This window comes from Nomia melanderi, chromosome 6 (assembly GCF_051020985.1).
Source record: "Nomia melanderi isolate GNS246 chromosome 6, iyNomMela1, whole genome shotgun sequence".
Lineage (NCBI taxonomy): Eukaryota > Metazoa > Arthropoda > Insecta > Hymenoptera > Halictidae > Nomia > Nomia melanderi.
Window position 1 is genome coordinate 14,234,263 of NC_135004.1, and position 16,627 is coordinate 14,250,889.

Sequence of the window (16,627 nt, forward strand, 5' to 3'; positions counted from 1 at the left end):
ATTTCGTCTGGAGCTTATTTATTTCGAACCTGAAACTCGCCGCGGCATCCACGTGCCACGATCGCAGCTGCGATCAGTCAAGTCAAGTAAAGTCAGTCGGTCTCCCAGCGATACACGATCGATCGTGTTGCGGCCGACACACGTGCACGCATCAAAGAGGCGATACGAAGAGGAGAAAGTAAAACGATCCGCTTCGATATTCCAAAAAGGAAGCACGAAAATAAAAGGACACGCGAGTAGACGTTCTATCGAAGTGGCTTCTCGTTCATCTTCGGCAGCGTTCGGTGCATCGGCCAGATTTCCCAACTTTTTAACGATCATTGCCGATTTTCCACTTCCGCACGCGTTTAAAGGAGTGCTGATCCAGTTCCGCTGGAGACAGAAGAACAGCGGGTCCGACGTTCATTTCGACGATAACCGACTGCGATCGCAGACCAGGATCGACGCTGTGATCTGTGCTGTTTTGTGATAACGAGGTTTATTCTCAGGAGTCCCAGGTTCCCGATCTATTTCCTTGGGGAACAAACGGTACAGGTGAGTTTCGAAAATGGCGCGCTTTTGACGGATGTTCGTTAGAGTTCCCCATTCAACCCTTCGCGGACGAAGATTCTTCTAAATATATTAATCCAGCTGAAGTTAAATTATATATCGATTGCTTAAATAATAGAAAGAAAGGAAATTATACGCTAATTGCTGTTCGAGTAATTGAATCATTTATTCGCGACTTTCCAAATATGGACGTTTGATCTCGCCGAAATGTCGACATTCGTCCGCAAAGGGTTAAAGATCGTTATCCTTCGTTTTCCAATGAACCGAGGAATCGTCGATCGATTGCGTATCGTTCGGATCACCTGGAAGTTCCGTTTTCGACGGACTTTCCGTGTTTACCGTCGCGGTTTCTTCACCGTCGACGCGACGCTCGCGCCCCTGCTTCGCGTTGCTAACGTCAGACTCTCGAGGATCGTGTTTCTGTTTTCGATTGGCGAGATGACGGGTTATGTCTGCGGATTGTAGAATAGAACGTTATTAATAGGCTCCGCGTGTTGTTCCATGAGAATGACGATTAAGCGTATCGTCGCGCGTTATCTATTAACAGGGAGCAACGAGCCAGCTCATTATATGTATTTTATCGTAATCGGTTAATTATTATATTTTGTCGAACTGCACTGCCAGTGTAAGTCATGTCGCATCCGCGTTTATCCTTGTAGAATGTTAATCATTTCGTTCGCCTCCAGTTACGCTTTCCTGTATGCTCTGAATATCTTAAAACCACGGTGTCTTCCACGATAACAACATTCCTTTCACGCAGGCGCTTAAAACAGTGTTACAGTAATAATTTCACGGTTCGAATGATCGAACAACCAATATCCCAGTAGCGCCAGCTATTGTCTTTACTTAATCCATTCGATTCAACCTTTCGATTCTCATTTCGTAATAACTCGAATCCCAGCTGATTATTTGTTTTAACACGTTGAATGCCGCACGATTGCATAATACAAAATACAATATTAAATCATTCGATTGAATTGCATTGTTGTTATTGCAGGTTCATCCGGCTGAATGTCACCACATTAGCTAGCATTATTTATAATATAATTTATAATGTAATTCTATTTGTGGGTCACCGGTGACCCCGTGGCATTCAACGTGTTAATAATAATTCTGATGGATAAATTAAACAGCAGGACAGGGTTAAATAGAGAACACCTCTCTAAATTGCACCCGTTAGTGTCCATCGCTAATTAACACTAGAATCAGCTTAAAATTGCCCATCCTCATCGCTTTCTTCAAAATAATTAAAAAGACTCAGTTTTACTTGGAAACCACCAAATCCCTTGATGTAATACACCGACCAAAATACAATTCATGCAAAAAGGATAAAGGAAAATCAATCCCGCCGCTCCGTAGTTGTTTTAATCGGCTCCGAAAACTCGTTTCCGTGAAACGACCGATGAGTCACTGCCACCGCCGCCTCTCGCGTGTCTCCCGTCTAGCATCCCCCGAGTCGTTGATCGCGAAAAGGACCGGCACGACCGCGAAACGCTGCTCGAACTCGGTTATCGTGGAAACGGATCGCGTGACCGGCCAACTTCCCGACAATGCAGTCGCGGCAGAGGCAAACGAACGCCGCGGGATGGGAGTCTCAGGCCTAGAAACGCGTCGGAGGAAAACAGACGTTGTCGCCGGAAGTCCGTGCGCAGCGAGATAAACCGCGCAACTGCGAGACGCGAGAGCCACGGCCGCGATAACCGACGGGAAGTCGTTCGCTGCCGGGAAAACTTGACCGACCGCCGCGGCGAAAGCATCGCGAGCGATGAGTCCGTGGAATTAGGCTGTAAGAAAGACACTAAAGTAGCTGATCCTTTTCCTTAATCGGTTAACTGTGGAATTTAGATGGAAAGACCTCTCGTTCTGCGCGCGATAAAATCGAAATGGAGCGTGTACTCGTCGAATACAGGACGAATGCACGTAGAGTGTATTTTGATGAAAGATCGAAGCGAAATAAAGAAGTACATGTTTATGTGAAAAAATAAATTTACGATGACGAAGGTGGTCTTGAACCAAATCAAATTTAATGTGTTAAGTTTGAGCTCTCTAGTAGCTAAGAGGATAGTACAGAACATTTGGATTATATTCTGTAGTTTTCGTTTTTAACCCTTTGCACTCGGAAGCTTTCTAGAAACACACTTTCTACTGTTTGAAACGAAGTAATGAGAAAACATACGCAAATTAATAAACAAAGCTATTTTATACAAATATATCACATATCGATGCATTACACGAAACTCAATATTATATCTAACACTTTGTAATTTTGTTGTATTAACCCTTTGCGGTCCGAGGTGCTCTTGGTTTCTCACTTTGAGGTTCACGTCGTTAGTTCATTCAATTACAGCTTAATATGACGCTTTATTTATTTATTCAAGAATATTTGGGAGTCGTTGGAATGTTATCTTTAAAACAGGTAGAGGTCGCAATAAAATAGAATGTCGAGTCTAACTCGACATAGGACTGCTAAGGGTTAAATCCAACGGTGACAGAGTCATCTCTTGAGTTAAGGGTTGATTATACTTATTAGAGATATTTCGGTACATTGTTAATATTTCTTTACATTTCTTGATAATCTAGGGTATACATGGTGTATAGTTATTGACTGTTGGAGTGCATTCCTCGGACAGGCTCTTTTTCCAGACGCCTATTACGGGCAGCGGAAAGTGGGTTATTGGAAGAATAATCCAATAATATATAATATTCTTTACCGAGGAATGCGCCGCGGGGGCTGACGGTGTTCCTAGATCGCGAAACGCTCGCAAGGACATGGTTTTAATGCAATTAGCGTCTGATTCGCTCCGGGCTACGCGATATCTCGGCCTTTCCTGCTTAACGTTTGCGCCTGGTAACGAGACACCCTGTTTTAGATGTTTCTCCATCGACCGTGGCCAAAGGAAAATATTACGCGCCACTCGACTCGGATAATTCTTTATTTCGCGTGTATGCGTCATGATTTGCGTCATGCGTATATTACACTTCGGATTATTTCTATATGATCTGAATTTGTTTGTCATTCAGTATACCGGCAAATCACTGGTTACAAAATAGCGATAAACAAATCATACGATAAACTTTCCGTAGAAACTGAAACGAAAGGAAGGATGAACATTGGAAAATTAATCAGACAATATGGGAATTGATATAATTAACACGTTGCCGCATGATTTCAGCAAAATGCACAGAATGAAAACAATGTAATATGGAACTTCATTGAAACGTTTTATTATCGCACGTTTATCTTTTCGAATATTATCTCATTAGATAGCATTATTTTGTAATATCAAAATATTTAAGATAATGATCAATTATAATTCGATTTGGCCGGGGGTCACCGGCGACCCCCACGGCATTCATCGTGTTGAACAAAAGAAAACGCAGAATTTGAAATCCGGGGATTCGATTGGTTCACAGTTGGGTTAGCGTTAAATGACGGAAAACTCCATCGAAATCTGTTTCGCGTGCAGCTGATCGCGCGATATTTGTTTCGTAAGATCGCCCACGTACGCGCCGTCAGAGCAATGATAACGACAGCCCAGCGTTCCGCAATTTCAGCAATTTGATTTCACTTATTCGATAAAGATATAATGCCATTAGCGTGCGGGGTAGGGATTTCGCGTGTCGCTGTCATGATTAAATTACACGTAGGCTCGGAAACGGTGTTTCCTAGCATTATGCAAATCGCCGGCGCACGAATCAGACTTACAAATATGTGCTCCGGTGAGAAATATTTTGTCCGCGTTATAATTAAATGAATCAACACACAATGTTCATTCAATTAATGCAAATTCCGCGGTACCGCAAAAAGTTCTTCGCCGCTCGGTACTTAAGAAATTATTCAGTATGAGAATAAATTGCAGAAGTAAACAGTAACGGACTCGAGGAATTCCATTTACCGGGGAAGCGCGAACAGGCTGGGCCCCATTAAAAATTATAATTACGTTTTTCTGTCGTGTCTCTCGAAAGCCGCGAACGTCGCAAGGTAAATTTACCGATCGCCATTGCGAATACCAAGTGCGCCCCCGTATATTCAGCATGATGTACGAAGAGGATATATAAAAGCATTTTTAAACAATTTTTATTATTAACACTAGATTTACTGACATTCACTGTACAGTTTGTTCTATTGTTCTTAGAGGAATTATCCGTTCATTTAGATCTTAGAAATTAGAGGTTTAACCCTTTGACGAAGATTCTCTGAAATGCACAAAATCCTCAACAGATGAAGCTAAATTATATATTAATTACTTGAACAATAGAAAAATAGGAAACTACGTGATGTTCTCTTGCTATTCGAGTAATTAAATCATCTGTTTATGTCTTAGTCTTCCAAATATGAAAATTTCATCTCGTCGAAATGACATCCGTCCGCAAAAGGTTACGAGTAGACAATTAGGATATTTGCATAACTGCGTTAATAGAAGTCGACCCAAATATTTACCGAATAATACTTATAAAATTCAGTATGAGTCAAATTGACTCGTTCCGTAAATCTGGTGTTTGAAGAATTTATATTGGAATAAAATCATTGTTTCCTGGATTACCATTTTATAAATTTGTTCTTAAGTCATTGTTTTGATGGAAATCGATCACTAACTTCTAAGAAAATAAAAGAAGGAAATTAATTACCGTGAATCGATAAAATTTATAGTAATAGTGATCATTTTTCGTTGCCTGTGCATTTATATGCATACAGATTAGACGCGATAAGAGATTCATCGTGTTCTGATAATGAAATGGTCAAATCCAATTCCGATTTTGAATTCGAGAGGCGCCGTCAAAGTCAACGATAGAGTCTCCGTCCAGGAGGGGATGGCTCGTGGCCGATTAGTCTGTGAAACCAGCTGGCGATAGTGCACGTGACCGGATTATTTATCGAAACGGCGCACAGTGATCTTAACCGAGGAATTTATCGAAATCTTGGCAAAGTGTCAACTCCCATAGACCCCGAGAATAACGAAATAATTAAAATATAAAATCACAATTGAATTAAACACTTGAAGTTCCAAATTCCTCAAAAAACATTCGAATCACTAACCATCTTCCTCCAATTTCTTCAGATCGGCAATAATTCGATCTACACATTCAAATCACCAATACCAACGCAGATTCCAAACAAGTGCAACACTCCATGAATACTAAAAAAAATCACGCGACAGCCAACGCTATAATAAAACAGAAATAAATTTCAATTCATCTTCGAAGTTCGAAAGACAACCTTGCAGCAGCTACAATCAAATACCCATTCATATCAATTCCAATCTCCCACTGGCGCATCAAACAAAATTTCACTTCCCCTTAACCGTCCTCCACAATCAAAACCGAACATTCCCCATCCACAGTTCCAAACGCTCGAAAAACGCCACTAAACTTAATCGACCGTCTCCCTGATCACGATTCCCGTCATTGCAGTCCGACGCGGCTCACACGGAATTCGCATGTCTAATCGCAGCGCGTCTGCTTCTATTCCAACAGTGTCACCGAGCGAACTCTGCGTAACACCGACCGATTTCTCGGAGAAAAGCGGCGGCGAGGAAACCCGTCGATTCGATCGAGCCCGATCGACTCGCAGGAAAGAAGCGCCGGATCCGCGGGAGGGACCGAGGACGCGTCGTTCCACGAAGCGCGCGCGATTCCATTGGATAGCGGCGATAAAAGCCGGCGATCGGATAAGATCAAACGAGCGGAGAGTGGGGAGCCCGGGCAGAAAAGGGAGTGAAAACAGCGGGCGAGCCGATTGTGCCTGATCGCGCACACGGTGAACCGACGCGTCGCGCACGGGCTACTCGCGCGAGGAAAGCGACCAAGAATTCGGAATCGTTCCGCGAGAGGGCGAGCGAGCGAAGAGAGAAAGAAGTTTCTCGAAGCTTGGCCGATACCGAGACTGCCGGTGCCTCTGGTTCACGCCGCCGCGTTCAAAGGGGCGAGCAGGGAAAGAGAAGCAGAAGAGAGGGGTTCACCGGAGCAGCAAGGGCATCCCCGCGAGTCCGAGTTGAACTGTGTTCAGATAGGTCGTGACTCGTGTGACGCAACTCGCAATCGACCCATTCAATTTCAGCGAACCGATCGGACCGGGCACTCCAACGGCCGGTCCCGTATTTTCGCCGGCGAATCGCTTCGAGATAAATCACCGCGCTATTAATAACCACCGCGTCCTGTTCTCTGGGAGCCTCGATCTCGCGTGGGAAGGGGTCCTTGAAACTCGAATTTCGAGATCGCCGGAAAAAGTCGGGAAAGAAACACCGACAACGGAGCAAGAAACCGAGTTTTTCCTGCGAAACGTTTCTTGCCGATCGAACGCGGTCACGCGTGATAGCCGGGTCGCCGGAAGCCCTTAGTCCGGCGAGGAAGCGTAGCTCCGTGACGAGAGAAGTTTCTCGAAGCCGCTGACACCGCTAGGCAGCTGCTCGAAAAGGAGAAGCCGGCGTAGGACGCGGAGACCGATCGGAGTGCGTCATCCGAAGAGCGCGAAGGAGAGGACGCGCGACGCGGAACGGATTTAGGCCCGTTTGCTCCGTTTAGGGCCGGCGTCGTCGCTGGACGAGAGAACGATCGAGAGCGAGAGGGGAAATCGGTGCGACGAGGGGAACGAGCGTAGTCGCTTGGACCAAAGGACGAAGAGGATTCCGGTTGGCGAGGATAAGGCTAGCGTGAGAATAGAAAGGGACTGTTGTTCGGATTGATCTCGCACAGTTGATCCGGCGAAATGTCGAAGAGCAAGAAGTCCCTGTCCATGCCGAGCGGGAACGATATATTCGACGAGGAGTCGATCGCCGTGCGATCGAGATGGCGAAACCTCGCCGCCTTCTGGGTACTCGGCCTCTGCAATAATTACGGTTACGTGGTGATGCTTAGCGCCGCGCACGATATCCTCGAGAGCAAATTCGGCACGACGGTAAGTAGATCGAACTGGTTTTCATTGATCTGTTCGGCGAACCGGTAGGTTGAACAGGTTCGCAGAGTTATTACGGGTTCCATTTGATTTCTTCGATTCTTGCTTCGTTTCGTTTTGTTTCGCGGTTTTTGGGGGATCGGTGATTGCTCGGTTTGCGGGATTCTGGTATTGCCTTGCCTTGGAATATTGGATTCTAGATGTGGCTGGGTTAACCTTTTGCGCTCGGAAGTTCTTCGATACAAATATTTTAACCCTTTGCACTCGGTTTTTCGCTAGAAGTATTTTCACATTTTCTGACGAGATAGACACGATATTTCATGAAACTAACTCAACGAAAAATCATACATTGAGGAACAGAGCTATTTTGTTTCAATATTTCTCAAATTGATACATTATACGGAGTGTAATATTAAATATCAAATTTTGTAGTTTCATTGTATGAAATCATGTGAGCGAGAGTCGCCTCTCGAGTGCAAGAGTTAAATTGAATTTAGAGGTGAATATTTTTTGGCTCGCACTGTTTGGAGAATAATATTTCGAGCTTGTGTATCGAAGTTTTGTGGTTCACGTTGAGTTTCTTCTCTTTAAGCGATGAGGCAATTCTTGGGGAACTAGTCGTGGCATAAATCACGGGGCACGGGATTAATAGCGGTGAAAAGGAGAAATGAAACGCGACGCCGGCGACGAGGACTATGAACTGTTATTTTTAGTGCCTCGTAGACCCGAACTGGAGTCACGGGGTTATGATTAACGGTACCACACGCGATGCACGGAGAATCCGGTCGGGCGGTTCGGCAAAGGATCGAGGAATCGGTCGACGACTGCGTACGCCGTTTCCGGCCGTGATTCCGTGATCAATGGACGAATCACGATCGTGTTGTTACGCGTCGGTAGCTTCTTTCTTAGTCACTACGAGTATTCTGCGTATGTATCCTTGCATACTTGAATAATGAGGCTCTAACGACAAGCATAAAGAGACCTTATGCAAAATTAGTGTTAGTTCGATGCATCGTATTTACTACACATGTAACTTCACTATACTTGTGCAACGCGAAATTAGTATTCCGATCTTCGATGCATCGTATTTACTACATATATAACTTCATGAAATTTGTCATTATTTTCAAATATTATTCATTACCAAATATATACAATTTCTTAATTAACTGTATTATGAATTACGAAAGAATGATATTTATCTATTCATATATCCATGTGTGAGAGATGCATCGTATTTACTACATATATAACTCCACGAAATTTGTCATTATTTTCAAATATTATTCATTATCAAATTTCTTAATTAATTGTATTATGAATTACAAAAGAATGATATTCATCTATTCGTGTGTCCAAGTAGCTATTATTCTAACCAAGACTTTTATCGCGTATCTAGCAAGATACAAGATTGAACAACACCGTAACGATTAGACGCAAGTTAACAAAATTTCCAACGATCGATGATAAGGGCCGCGTTAGATAAAAATAGATACAAGCCGGATTAAAGACGAGTTGCTCAACCGATCGATCGTCGCCAGAAGACGGCCCCCATTATCGTCGATCTATTGTTTACGATTTCAACGTAATCAACGACTCGTTTCCCTCAATTGCCACGGTATCTGTATTTTATCCGACCCGTGATCCCCCATTGTTGGCCACGCTCCTGTTCACCGATGGCTCGCAATCGGCCAATTGCGAAACGATGCGCAATCCACGGAGAAATCATCGGTACGGGAGCTTTCCCTCGTTTTACGCGCGTCGTTTGCATGCGTCGTCGATGTATCACGGTAAAAGAAAGACGATTACGCCTCCGTCGTGATAAGGGTAATCCAAGAAACTCGCAACGCGAAACGGAGGTGTGTTGCGCGCACGTTTCACTCCGAATCAGCGAATCCGCTGAAGCGTGACGGTCACTCCGCTCGCGCCTCAGGGTCGATTCACACTATCAATTTGTTCTCGGTCATCTTCCTTCATTGCCGAAATGACAGGTAATAATAGCGAGCCTAGCTGCTATTTTTGAGAAGAAGTTTCCGTGGAATGTTCTTGGATTAATTAACACTAGAACTGCGTACTATTCGAGACGATCGATTTCGATTGTCTTGTTTCGCAATTATTGGTATTTTAATACATTGCGCGCCTGCCCCGCGATAATGCGGGATTTTTAGTCTATCGTTTAATTGCTAATCCTACGTCTATTGTAAAATTTACAAAATCGAGTTCCTTATCTCTTCCGTAAGTTAGAAATTTCGGTTTGATCGATGTTTAAGAATGTATCAATATAATCATCGACGCTCGCGTTTTTAGTAGCTGACATTTAGCCGGCGTTCGTCTTCAAAGCATTCAATAGTTGAAATGATCTTGAAGATAAATAGTTTCATTTCAATACTATAATGAATTTCTGGCGAAACTTGAAATATTCTATTATAATTTTTATAGAGATTAAATGTCAATCGTATTAAATGCTCGGTAGTTCTAAATACCTATATTAATAATCAATTGTGATTAGTATGAATAATATTGTAATATTAGTGTTCAAATCAACCATTTCACTAAAATTTCTCTCCGAGAACTCAATAGAAGTTAGATCGCTATTATGTCAAGCTACTTTATTTTTTATACAAGGATCGAGATTCGTAGTGTGAATCTACGCATTACGGACAATTGAATGAAGATCCGATCGAACCGAGAGGTTACCGATAGTGTGGATCGCCCTTTACTCGGCATCCGTATAGGCCCGATGAATCACCGACTCATCCGACCGTATTACAAAACGAGTGATTAGGACCCTCGTATCGATTGAATTCTTGCCGTCAAGTGACGACGCTGCTCCGGTTGCCGATTGGAATGCATGGGGCAATGGAACAGCGCGTTTGACCCTTGGACGGCGCCGAGTGGGTTTATTTTCACGTAGACTCGCAATAGTTCCCGTTCAATCTAATGTGTCGGTCTGTAGCTGCTCCGTGGACTTTCGAAATATATACTTATCTTATCTGCAGTAACCGGGAGATGTTTGTTGTTATTTATGTGTTCGAGATCGACATTGAGGAATAAAAATCGTTGTTGCATTAGCGTAGATGTTATTTCGATCGACGAACATCGGGAATAAATAAACTGGTGAGATGAGAAAAATTGTAAGACTGTCTGCATTGCTTTCGTAATAATATTTAATAATTATCATTAACTTCGGTAAAAAGTTTCACGTTTTTTGGAGAGATCTATTTTTGTATTCATTTAAAAAGACGCTTTATGATTGGAATAAAGTTGACCAAGGGTTAAACGTGATCTACTCTGACTCATGCCGATCGAAAGAAAACACGAATAGCAGTATCTGTGACTCCGATTGTTCGGAATTTGATACGTTCATCAAACATGCTTACTCTTCCTTCGATAATATTAAAAAAACATCGAATCCCGAGTCGCCGTTCGTTCTTCTTTTTGAAGCAGAATACATTACAGTTCATTATACTTACACGATTTCTTGGCTCCCAGTCATAACCGTCAAATTATGCACCTTCGGTTCCATTTTTAAACGACGATTGCACGTAACATGCAACCTTTGATAAGAACTCGAAACGTTCGAGCTACTGAAGTTGTTGCAATTCATTTCGCTACGAGGTACATATGGCTAATTTTTTAGTAATACTCACTTTAGTTATGAAACAATGAAACACTGTTAAAATTCAAAGACACCGATAGAATCTTTAACTTAGTAAAATAGAATAATATGTATACTTACAAAATTGTTCGATATTCTACAAAATGGAAGAACACAGAATTCTTTACGAATTATCTGGAAAATACTCTCTTCACATACGAAACATTGTCAAAATCCAAAAAAACCACCGACAGAGTTTCCAACGTAATAAAATAGAAACTACATTTACTCACAAAATTGTTCAATATTCTACAAAATATAAGAGCATAGGGTTCTTTATAATCCAGCATTTCACTGTTAAGGGTTAAGCTCCATAAACGAGTAAACGACTCGCCTAATCGTTGTTCGAGAAGCAATTGATTCTAATCCTTCGCGGCGATGAAACATCGCTGATTAATTAACTGTAGCGCGGTATCGCGGTCTGCTTTGCGATTGAACCTCCGCTCGCGAGCAAACCGGAGACAGCCGAGATGGGAGAGAAGTCGTTAGCGCGGCGAGCAATTACGCTGAATTATGCTCTCCGGAGGAGAACAGAATCTGTTGTGTTGGAATTTTTGTTATGTCATCGACAAATCTATGCGATTCACATTGTATAATCGAGATCCTCCTCCTCCGCCCCCTCCGCCCCGCCGTCGAGGCGATGCGTCCCGCTTACGTAAGCGCGAGCGTTCAGCCGCGGAAATTAATATACTCGCCGTTCAAGGCGGTATTGTCCGTGAAAAAAAGGAATAGAGATAGCGGCGTCAATAGCTTCCACGGCGAAACAAATGATGGGAATATTATAATGGCCGAAGCTGATTTTCCGGCTTGCGTAACGCGCAAAAGCTTGAGGAAAGAGAATGCATAGATTATCGACGGTAGGATAATCGTGAATAATTCGATCACATTCTTATAAATCTTTAACGCTGAACGTACTAGTCAAATGACTGCTGTTAAAACTTGATGAAATTGATTGACTTGATTTGATTGAAACAAAACTGTCTATCAATTTTTATATTGTCCGATTAATCAGTTTGTCAGTGCTTCTTTCCTCTTATTTAAGTTTCCAGAAAATTGCTCCAGTTTGTTTACCTTTTCTTCAACTAATTATTTAGCTGGTTAGAATCAGAATAGTTATATACAAAGTGCTGGTACGTCTAGTGTTAAGCGTATTGACAGTTCGTAAGTTAATTACGGTGTAATAATTTTCGATACAGCAGAATGTATAATAGACTGATTCACTTATATAGGAATTTTAGAATGTTTGAAATTCCCCGACAATATTTTTCATTACAAGCATTCATTATCTTCTGACGAAATATTAACAATATCATTTGCAACCTACATAAAGAAACATCTTGCATAAATTATGGGGCAGAGTTGTTTTATCTCTGTTTCACTTGTTAATACCTGATTCAACATTTTATATTGAATTTTTCAGTTTATAATTCTGTTGCGTTCAATCAAATGTCGCTCCTCGAGTGCAAAGGGTTAATTCATTTGACAATATTAACTCGTGACTTCTTATGATCGAGTTAATCTTAGTTTCAATAATTCTGCTTTCCTCGTTTCTTTCGTGTCTCTTTTAATCCCCTGTGTGTTCAGGATACCAGCGCAACTTCCAGCAACGTGACGACGAACACCACCGGGGTCCGTTCCTGCAACACGCTCTCCACCGGCGCCATCTTGCTGGCGGACATCTTGCCCTCGCTCGCGGTCAAGATTGTCACGCCGTTCCTCCCGTTTTACGTGCAGTGAGTATCCGTCTCTTTCTCCACCTATCTTGTACGCTCATTAATCGTGGCATCTACTCGTGAACATGCTTCCGCGTGAAGTGCTCTCGCCAGATGAAAAGCCAGCGAGCACTGCAGGCAGGACGGAGGCACAGGTCCCCGCGCCGGCGAAATGGATCTCATCGATCGAATCGCGAAAACTGGGCCGCCGGCTTTTTCTATTCGCGCGTCGCCCGCGAGTCGATGCATTTTAATCTTATCCTGGTTTTCGACTGCAAACGTCGAACGGTTATCTTATCGATCGACTTCCAATGGTTATCGCCGCGTCTCTATGGACACAGGTTTTAACCCTTTGCGGACGAAGATACCGTGAAATATACAAAGTCTTTAACAAATGAAGTTAAATTAAACATCGATTAATTAATAGAAAGAAAGGGAACGACGAGATGATCTCTTGCTGTCGAAGTAATTAAATCATTTCTCTGCGACTTAGTCTTTCAAATATGAACACTCCTCTCCGAAGTGTCGACATTCGTCCGCAAAGGGTTAATCAGAACCGTAACACATGGTAATCCAGTGTACAATGAGAATTTCATTTTCTACCTTTTGAAGCTACTGTGGTGGTATTGGACTGCTACATAAATATATGTTAATTATTGAAATTGATTTAACGAGGAACACTGCAAACGCAACAATCAAATATTCATAATTATAAGGAATTAAAAGCTAAGATCATTTGGTAATGTCATTGCATAAGTTTAATCGCATGAATCAACTGTCAGTGTGAAGTCTGTTTTCCAAGCGAATTGGTCCGCGCTGTGTAATCGTGTAAAAATAGTGGCTACTGGATCGCTTCTGATACAACGCGGAAAACAAAATTTATATAAGCTGAAATTCGTCTAGTGGCCTCTTCTACTTTCGAAGATTAATTGAACAGCTGTTTTGATTTGAGCTGCTTGGATTACGATGTGTTACTGATTATGATACATTAATCTGATACGATTCACGATTAGAATTCCTATCTACAATGTAGCGTGTTAAATAGGAAAATTAAATGGACTACGATCGTCGCGATCAGATCATCGGGAAACGTGATTCGGTTATCACAAATATCAGAGGAAACGTTCGATGCTTCCATTTTCGTGCTGTTAGTTCGAACGAGAACATCCGAACGAACGAAGCGGAGAAAAACAATTCGATCATTCTCCCTCGTCCTCTCGTTCTGCGCAATTCGCTGCCAAATTTTGTCACCTTCCCAGAACTCCGCTCGGGCAATAAAGCCATTACACAATCAATCATCGCGTCACTCATTACGAGCTGCACTCTGGTTCCCGTTATCGCGTCGTCATACATTCCTACGCTGTGTGACGCGCCATTTTGCTTCCCCAGCTTTTTCGTAATTCACAACACAAGGAACCCGAATCACGCGACTAATCATCCGTATCTCATGATCATTGCAATATCTTTGTTACGTAATAATTGTACACAAATATTTCTAATTTTACAGTTCATACAATGTCCGTATAGGCAAGCAGCAACCAGAGACTACTTCAATCCTTAACGCTATAAATTGTCCATTATTGCCTTCGCTCGAGATATAAAATAAAAGAAATGTCACGCGGATCGAGGATATTTCGATGTAAACGCTCGACGAGGAAACCTTGATCGAAACTCGGTTCCCGGAATCCGAGCTCGCGCGTTTCTCGGCGTTCGCACCGTTGAAAAAAAAAGATCGGGGGAAAAAAAGGAACGCTCGGACGAACGGCGAACGAGCGCAGGGCGACAGAGTAGGTAAATTCACGGATCACTTTTCCGCTTCGTTTGTTAACACATTGGCCGAGGTGTCCTTGTTCCCCGTCGCGTCGTTTTTCAGTGTGCTCTGCGCACACACGCCGGTGACGCCACCCGTTGCAATGGAAACAGAAGTCTTATTCATCAATGGAACTGACCGGCAGTCAACGTGTTAAAATATTCCTGTTGAAACTAAAATTACGAGCGTGCAGGCGTAACTTTCCGTTCGCGTTTTCCTCGTTCCCGCGCCCGCCGCCTTTCGCCCGGTACGCGAGAGCCGATCGCGGGGAGCCGGTAGATCGGTGTCGCGATCACATTTTCACGAATGCTCCCGTGAACGTTGCCCTAGGTGTTGGGCACTACGACGTTTCGGGAGGCGGATCATCCACAACCGGGATCGGTGTCCCTGCGCGGGCACGTCGCGCTCCCATACCGTGAACGAAGAACGCTAATCGATTATTCGAATCGTTAATTACAGTGCTCGACTGGCTACCTGTGTGTTATTTTCCGCTGCAGGATTCCTTGTGGTGTCGTTGAGCACTACTGAATGGCTCGCCATATTGGGCGTCGTCGTAACGTCACTATCTTCCGGTTTGGGAGAAGTTACTCTGCTGAGCTACAGCCACCAGTATCCGAAGTAAGTGCACCCCTCTGACCCGACTTCGATTTATGCTCTATCGCTACCACTCGCGAGCGGTATGTAGAATCACCTCGGGAAGTAAGTTAAATTTTCTGAATATGGGGAGGTTTAGGAAAATGATATTCGCATGTTTCGATTGAGGATTTAACACTTGGGTGACCGCCTGAAAGAAACTATAACTACAACCTCCCCTATTATCTTCAATTGAAATCATTCAATTAATTCGGTTGGAAACTGTCTTTTGTAGAAACAAGAACCGTATTTCATGAATTGCAAGTAATCCCAGTTCAAGACTTAGTAAATAACGAAAGAAAAGATAGACAGAATAAAAGGCAATTTGCTAAGTGAAAAGTGGGATCATTCGATTTGTCTTAGCGACGTCTTAGAGAAACATTTTGAAATTTGTTTTTAAACTTCACGAACGCTACTGCTGGGGAAATTGATAAACAGAAGATAGCGGTTTGTAGTGGATAGATTAGGAATATTTGAATTGAAGAACACTGGATTTCGTTTATCAGCGATCGCCGGCCGGCGTAATTTGTCGAAGACAAACGCCGCTAAAGTGCGAGATAAGATTGAAGGGAAATATCTGATAGCGACAGCGGAGAGAAAAGAGGAAAATTTAGATTCCGTCTAATTTAGATTCCATGTTCATTCTACTCGCGTCGCGTGTGTCGCAAGAGGCCATTATTCGATCGTTAACTTATTTCCCGAGGCAACCGTGCGTTCTCACGATTCTCTCTTTCCTTTTCTTTATCGATGTTCATCGCGCGCAGGCGAGTTTCTCTTTTTTTTTCTTTCTTTATCCGTTGATTCGTCGTCGGAGCACCAGCTTCGTTCGAGAAATTCCGGAGGATTAGTTTTCAGCCTACACTTCAGAGACACTCCCCCCTCGATTCTCATCCTCGCTTGAAATCCGAATTTCATTCGACGAGCAGATGATTAATCGATTCACTGTCTGATCGTAGCGGCGCTCGTGGATCGCTGGTCCGCTGATCAGAGCGAACGTGTGTAAATGACGAGTAAACGAGAAATAACGAACGACACGTTGACAGAAAACACGAAAGAGAGCTGAGAATAATAACTATGCGAGAGATTACGATTCAAAGTGTGTTGACACAGGTATAATCGAGTATCGTCGTCGACGCATGTAGTCGCAATATTGACAGTTCAGACAGTTGCTCCAGAAACGTAGCGATAAGATAATGACAGGAGTTGACCTTCGAATGTTTAAATGTAGGAAAACATACGCCACTGTTCTAGAACCGGCACGAAAATAAGGTTAAAAGATGAATAGAGTTACAGTTTATAATACAGTGCGGGATTCTGAAAGAATCTCGTTGCGAGCACGAGGTACGTCCGTACTTATGTGTAATAACTGTTAA

The 16,627-nt window shown here is 42.9% G+C and overlaps 1 protein-coding gene across 1 annotated transcript in view; it reads left to right on the plus strand.

Annotated features, from left to right (window-relative positions):
• Nucleotides 1–16,627, plus strand: part of Cln3 (CLN3 lysosomal/endosomal transmembrane protein, battenin) — a 21,894-nt gene continuing 5,267 nt past the window's right edge. Inside the window, exons 1-4 of the mRNA XM_031990485.2 lie at nt 1–534; nt 6,025–7,444; nt 12,684–12,832; nt 15,081–15,239. Coding sequence (XP_031846345.1) covers nt 7,256–7,444; nt 12,684–12,832; nt 15,081–15,239 — 497 coding nt within the window. The 5' untranslated portion in view covers nt 1–534; nt 6,025–7,255. The remainder of the gene's footprint in view (nt 535–6,024; nt 7,445–12,683; nt 12,833–15,080; nt 15,240–16,627) is intronic.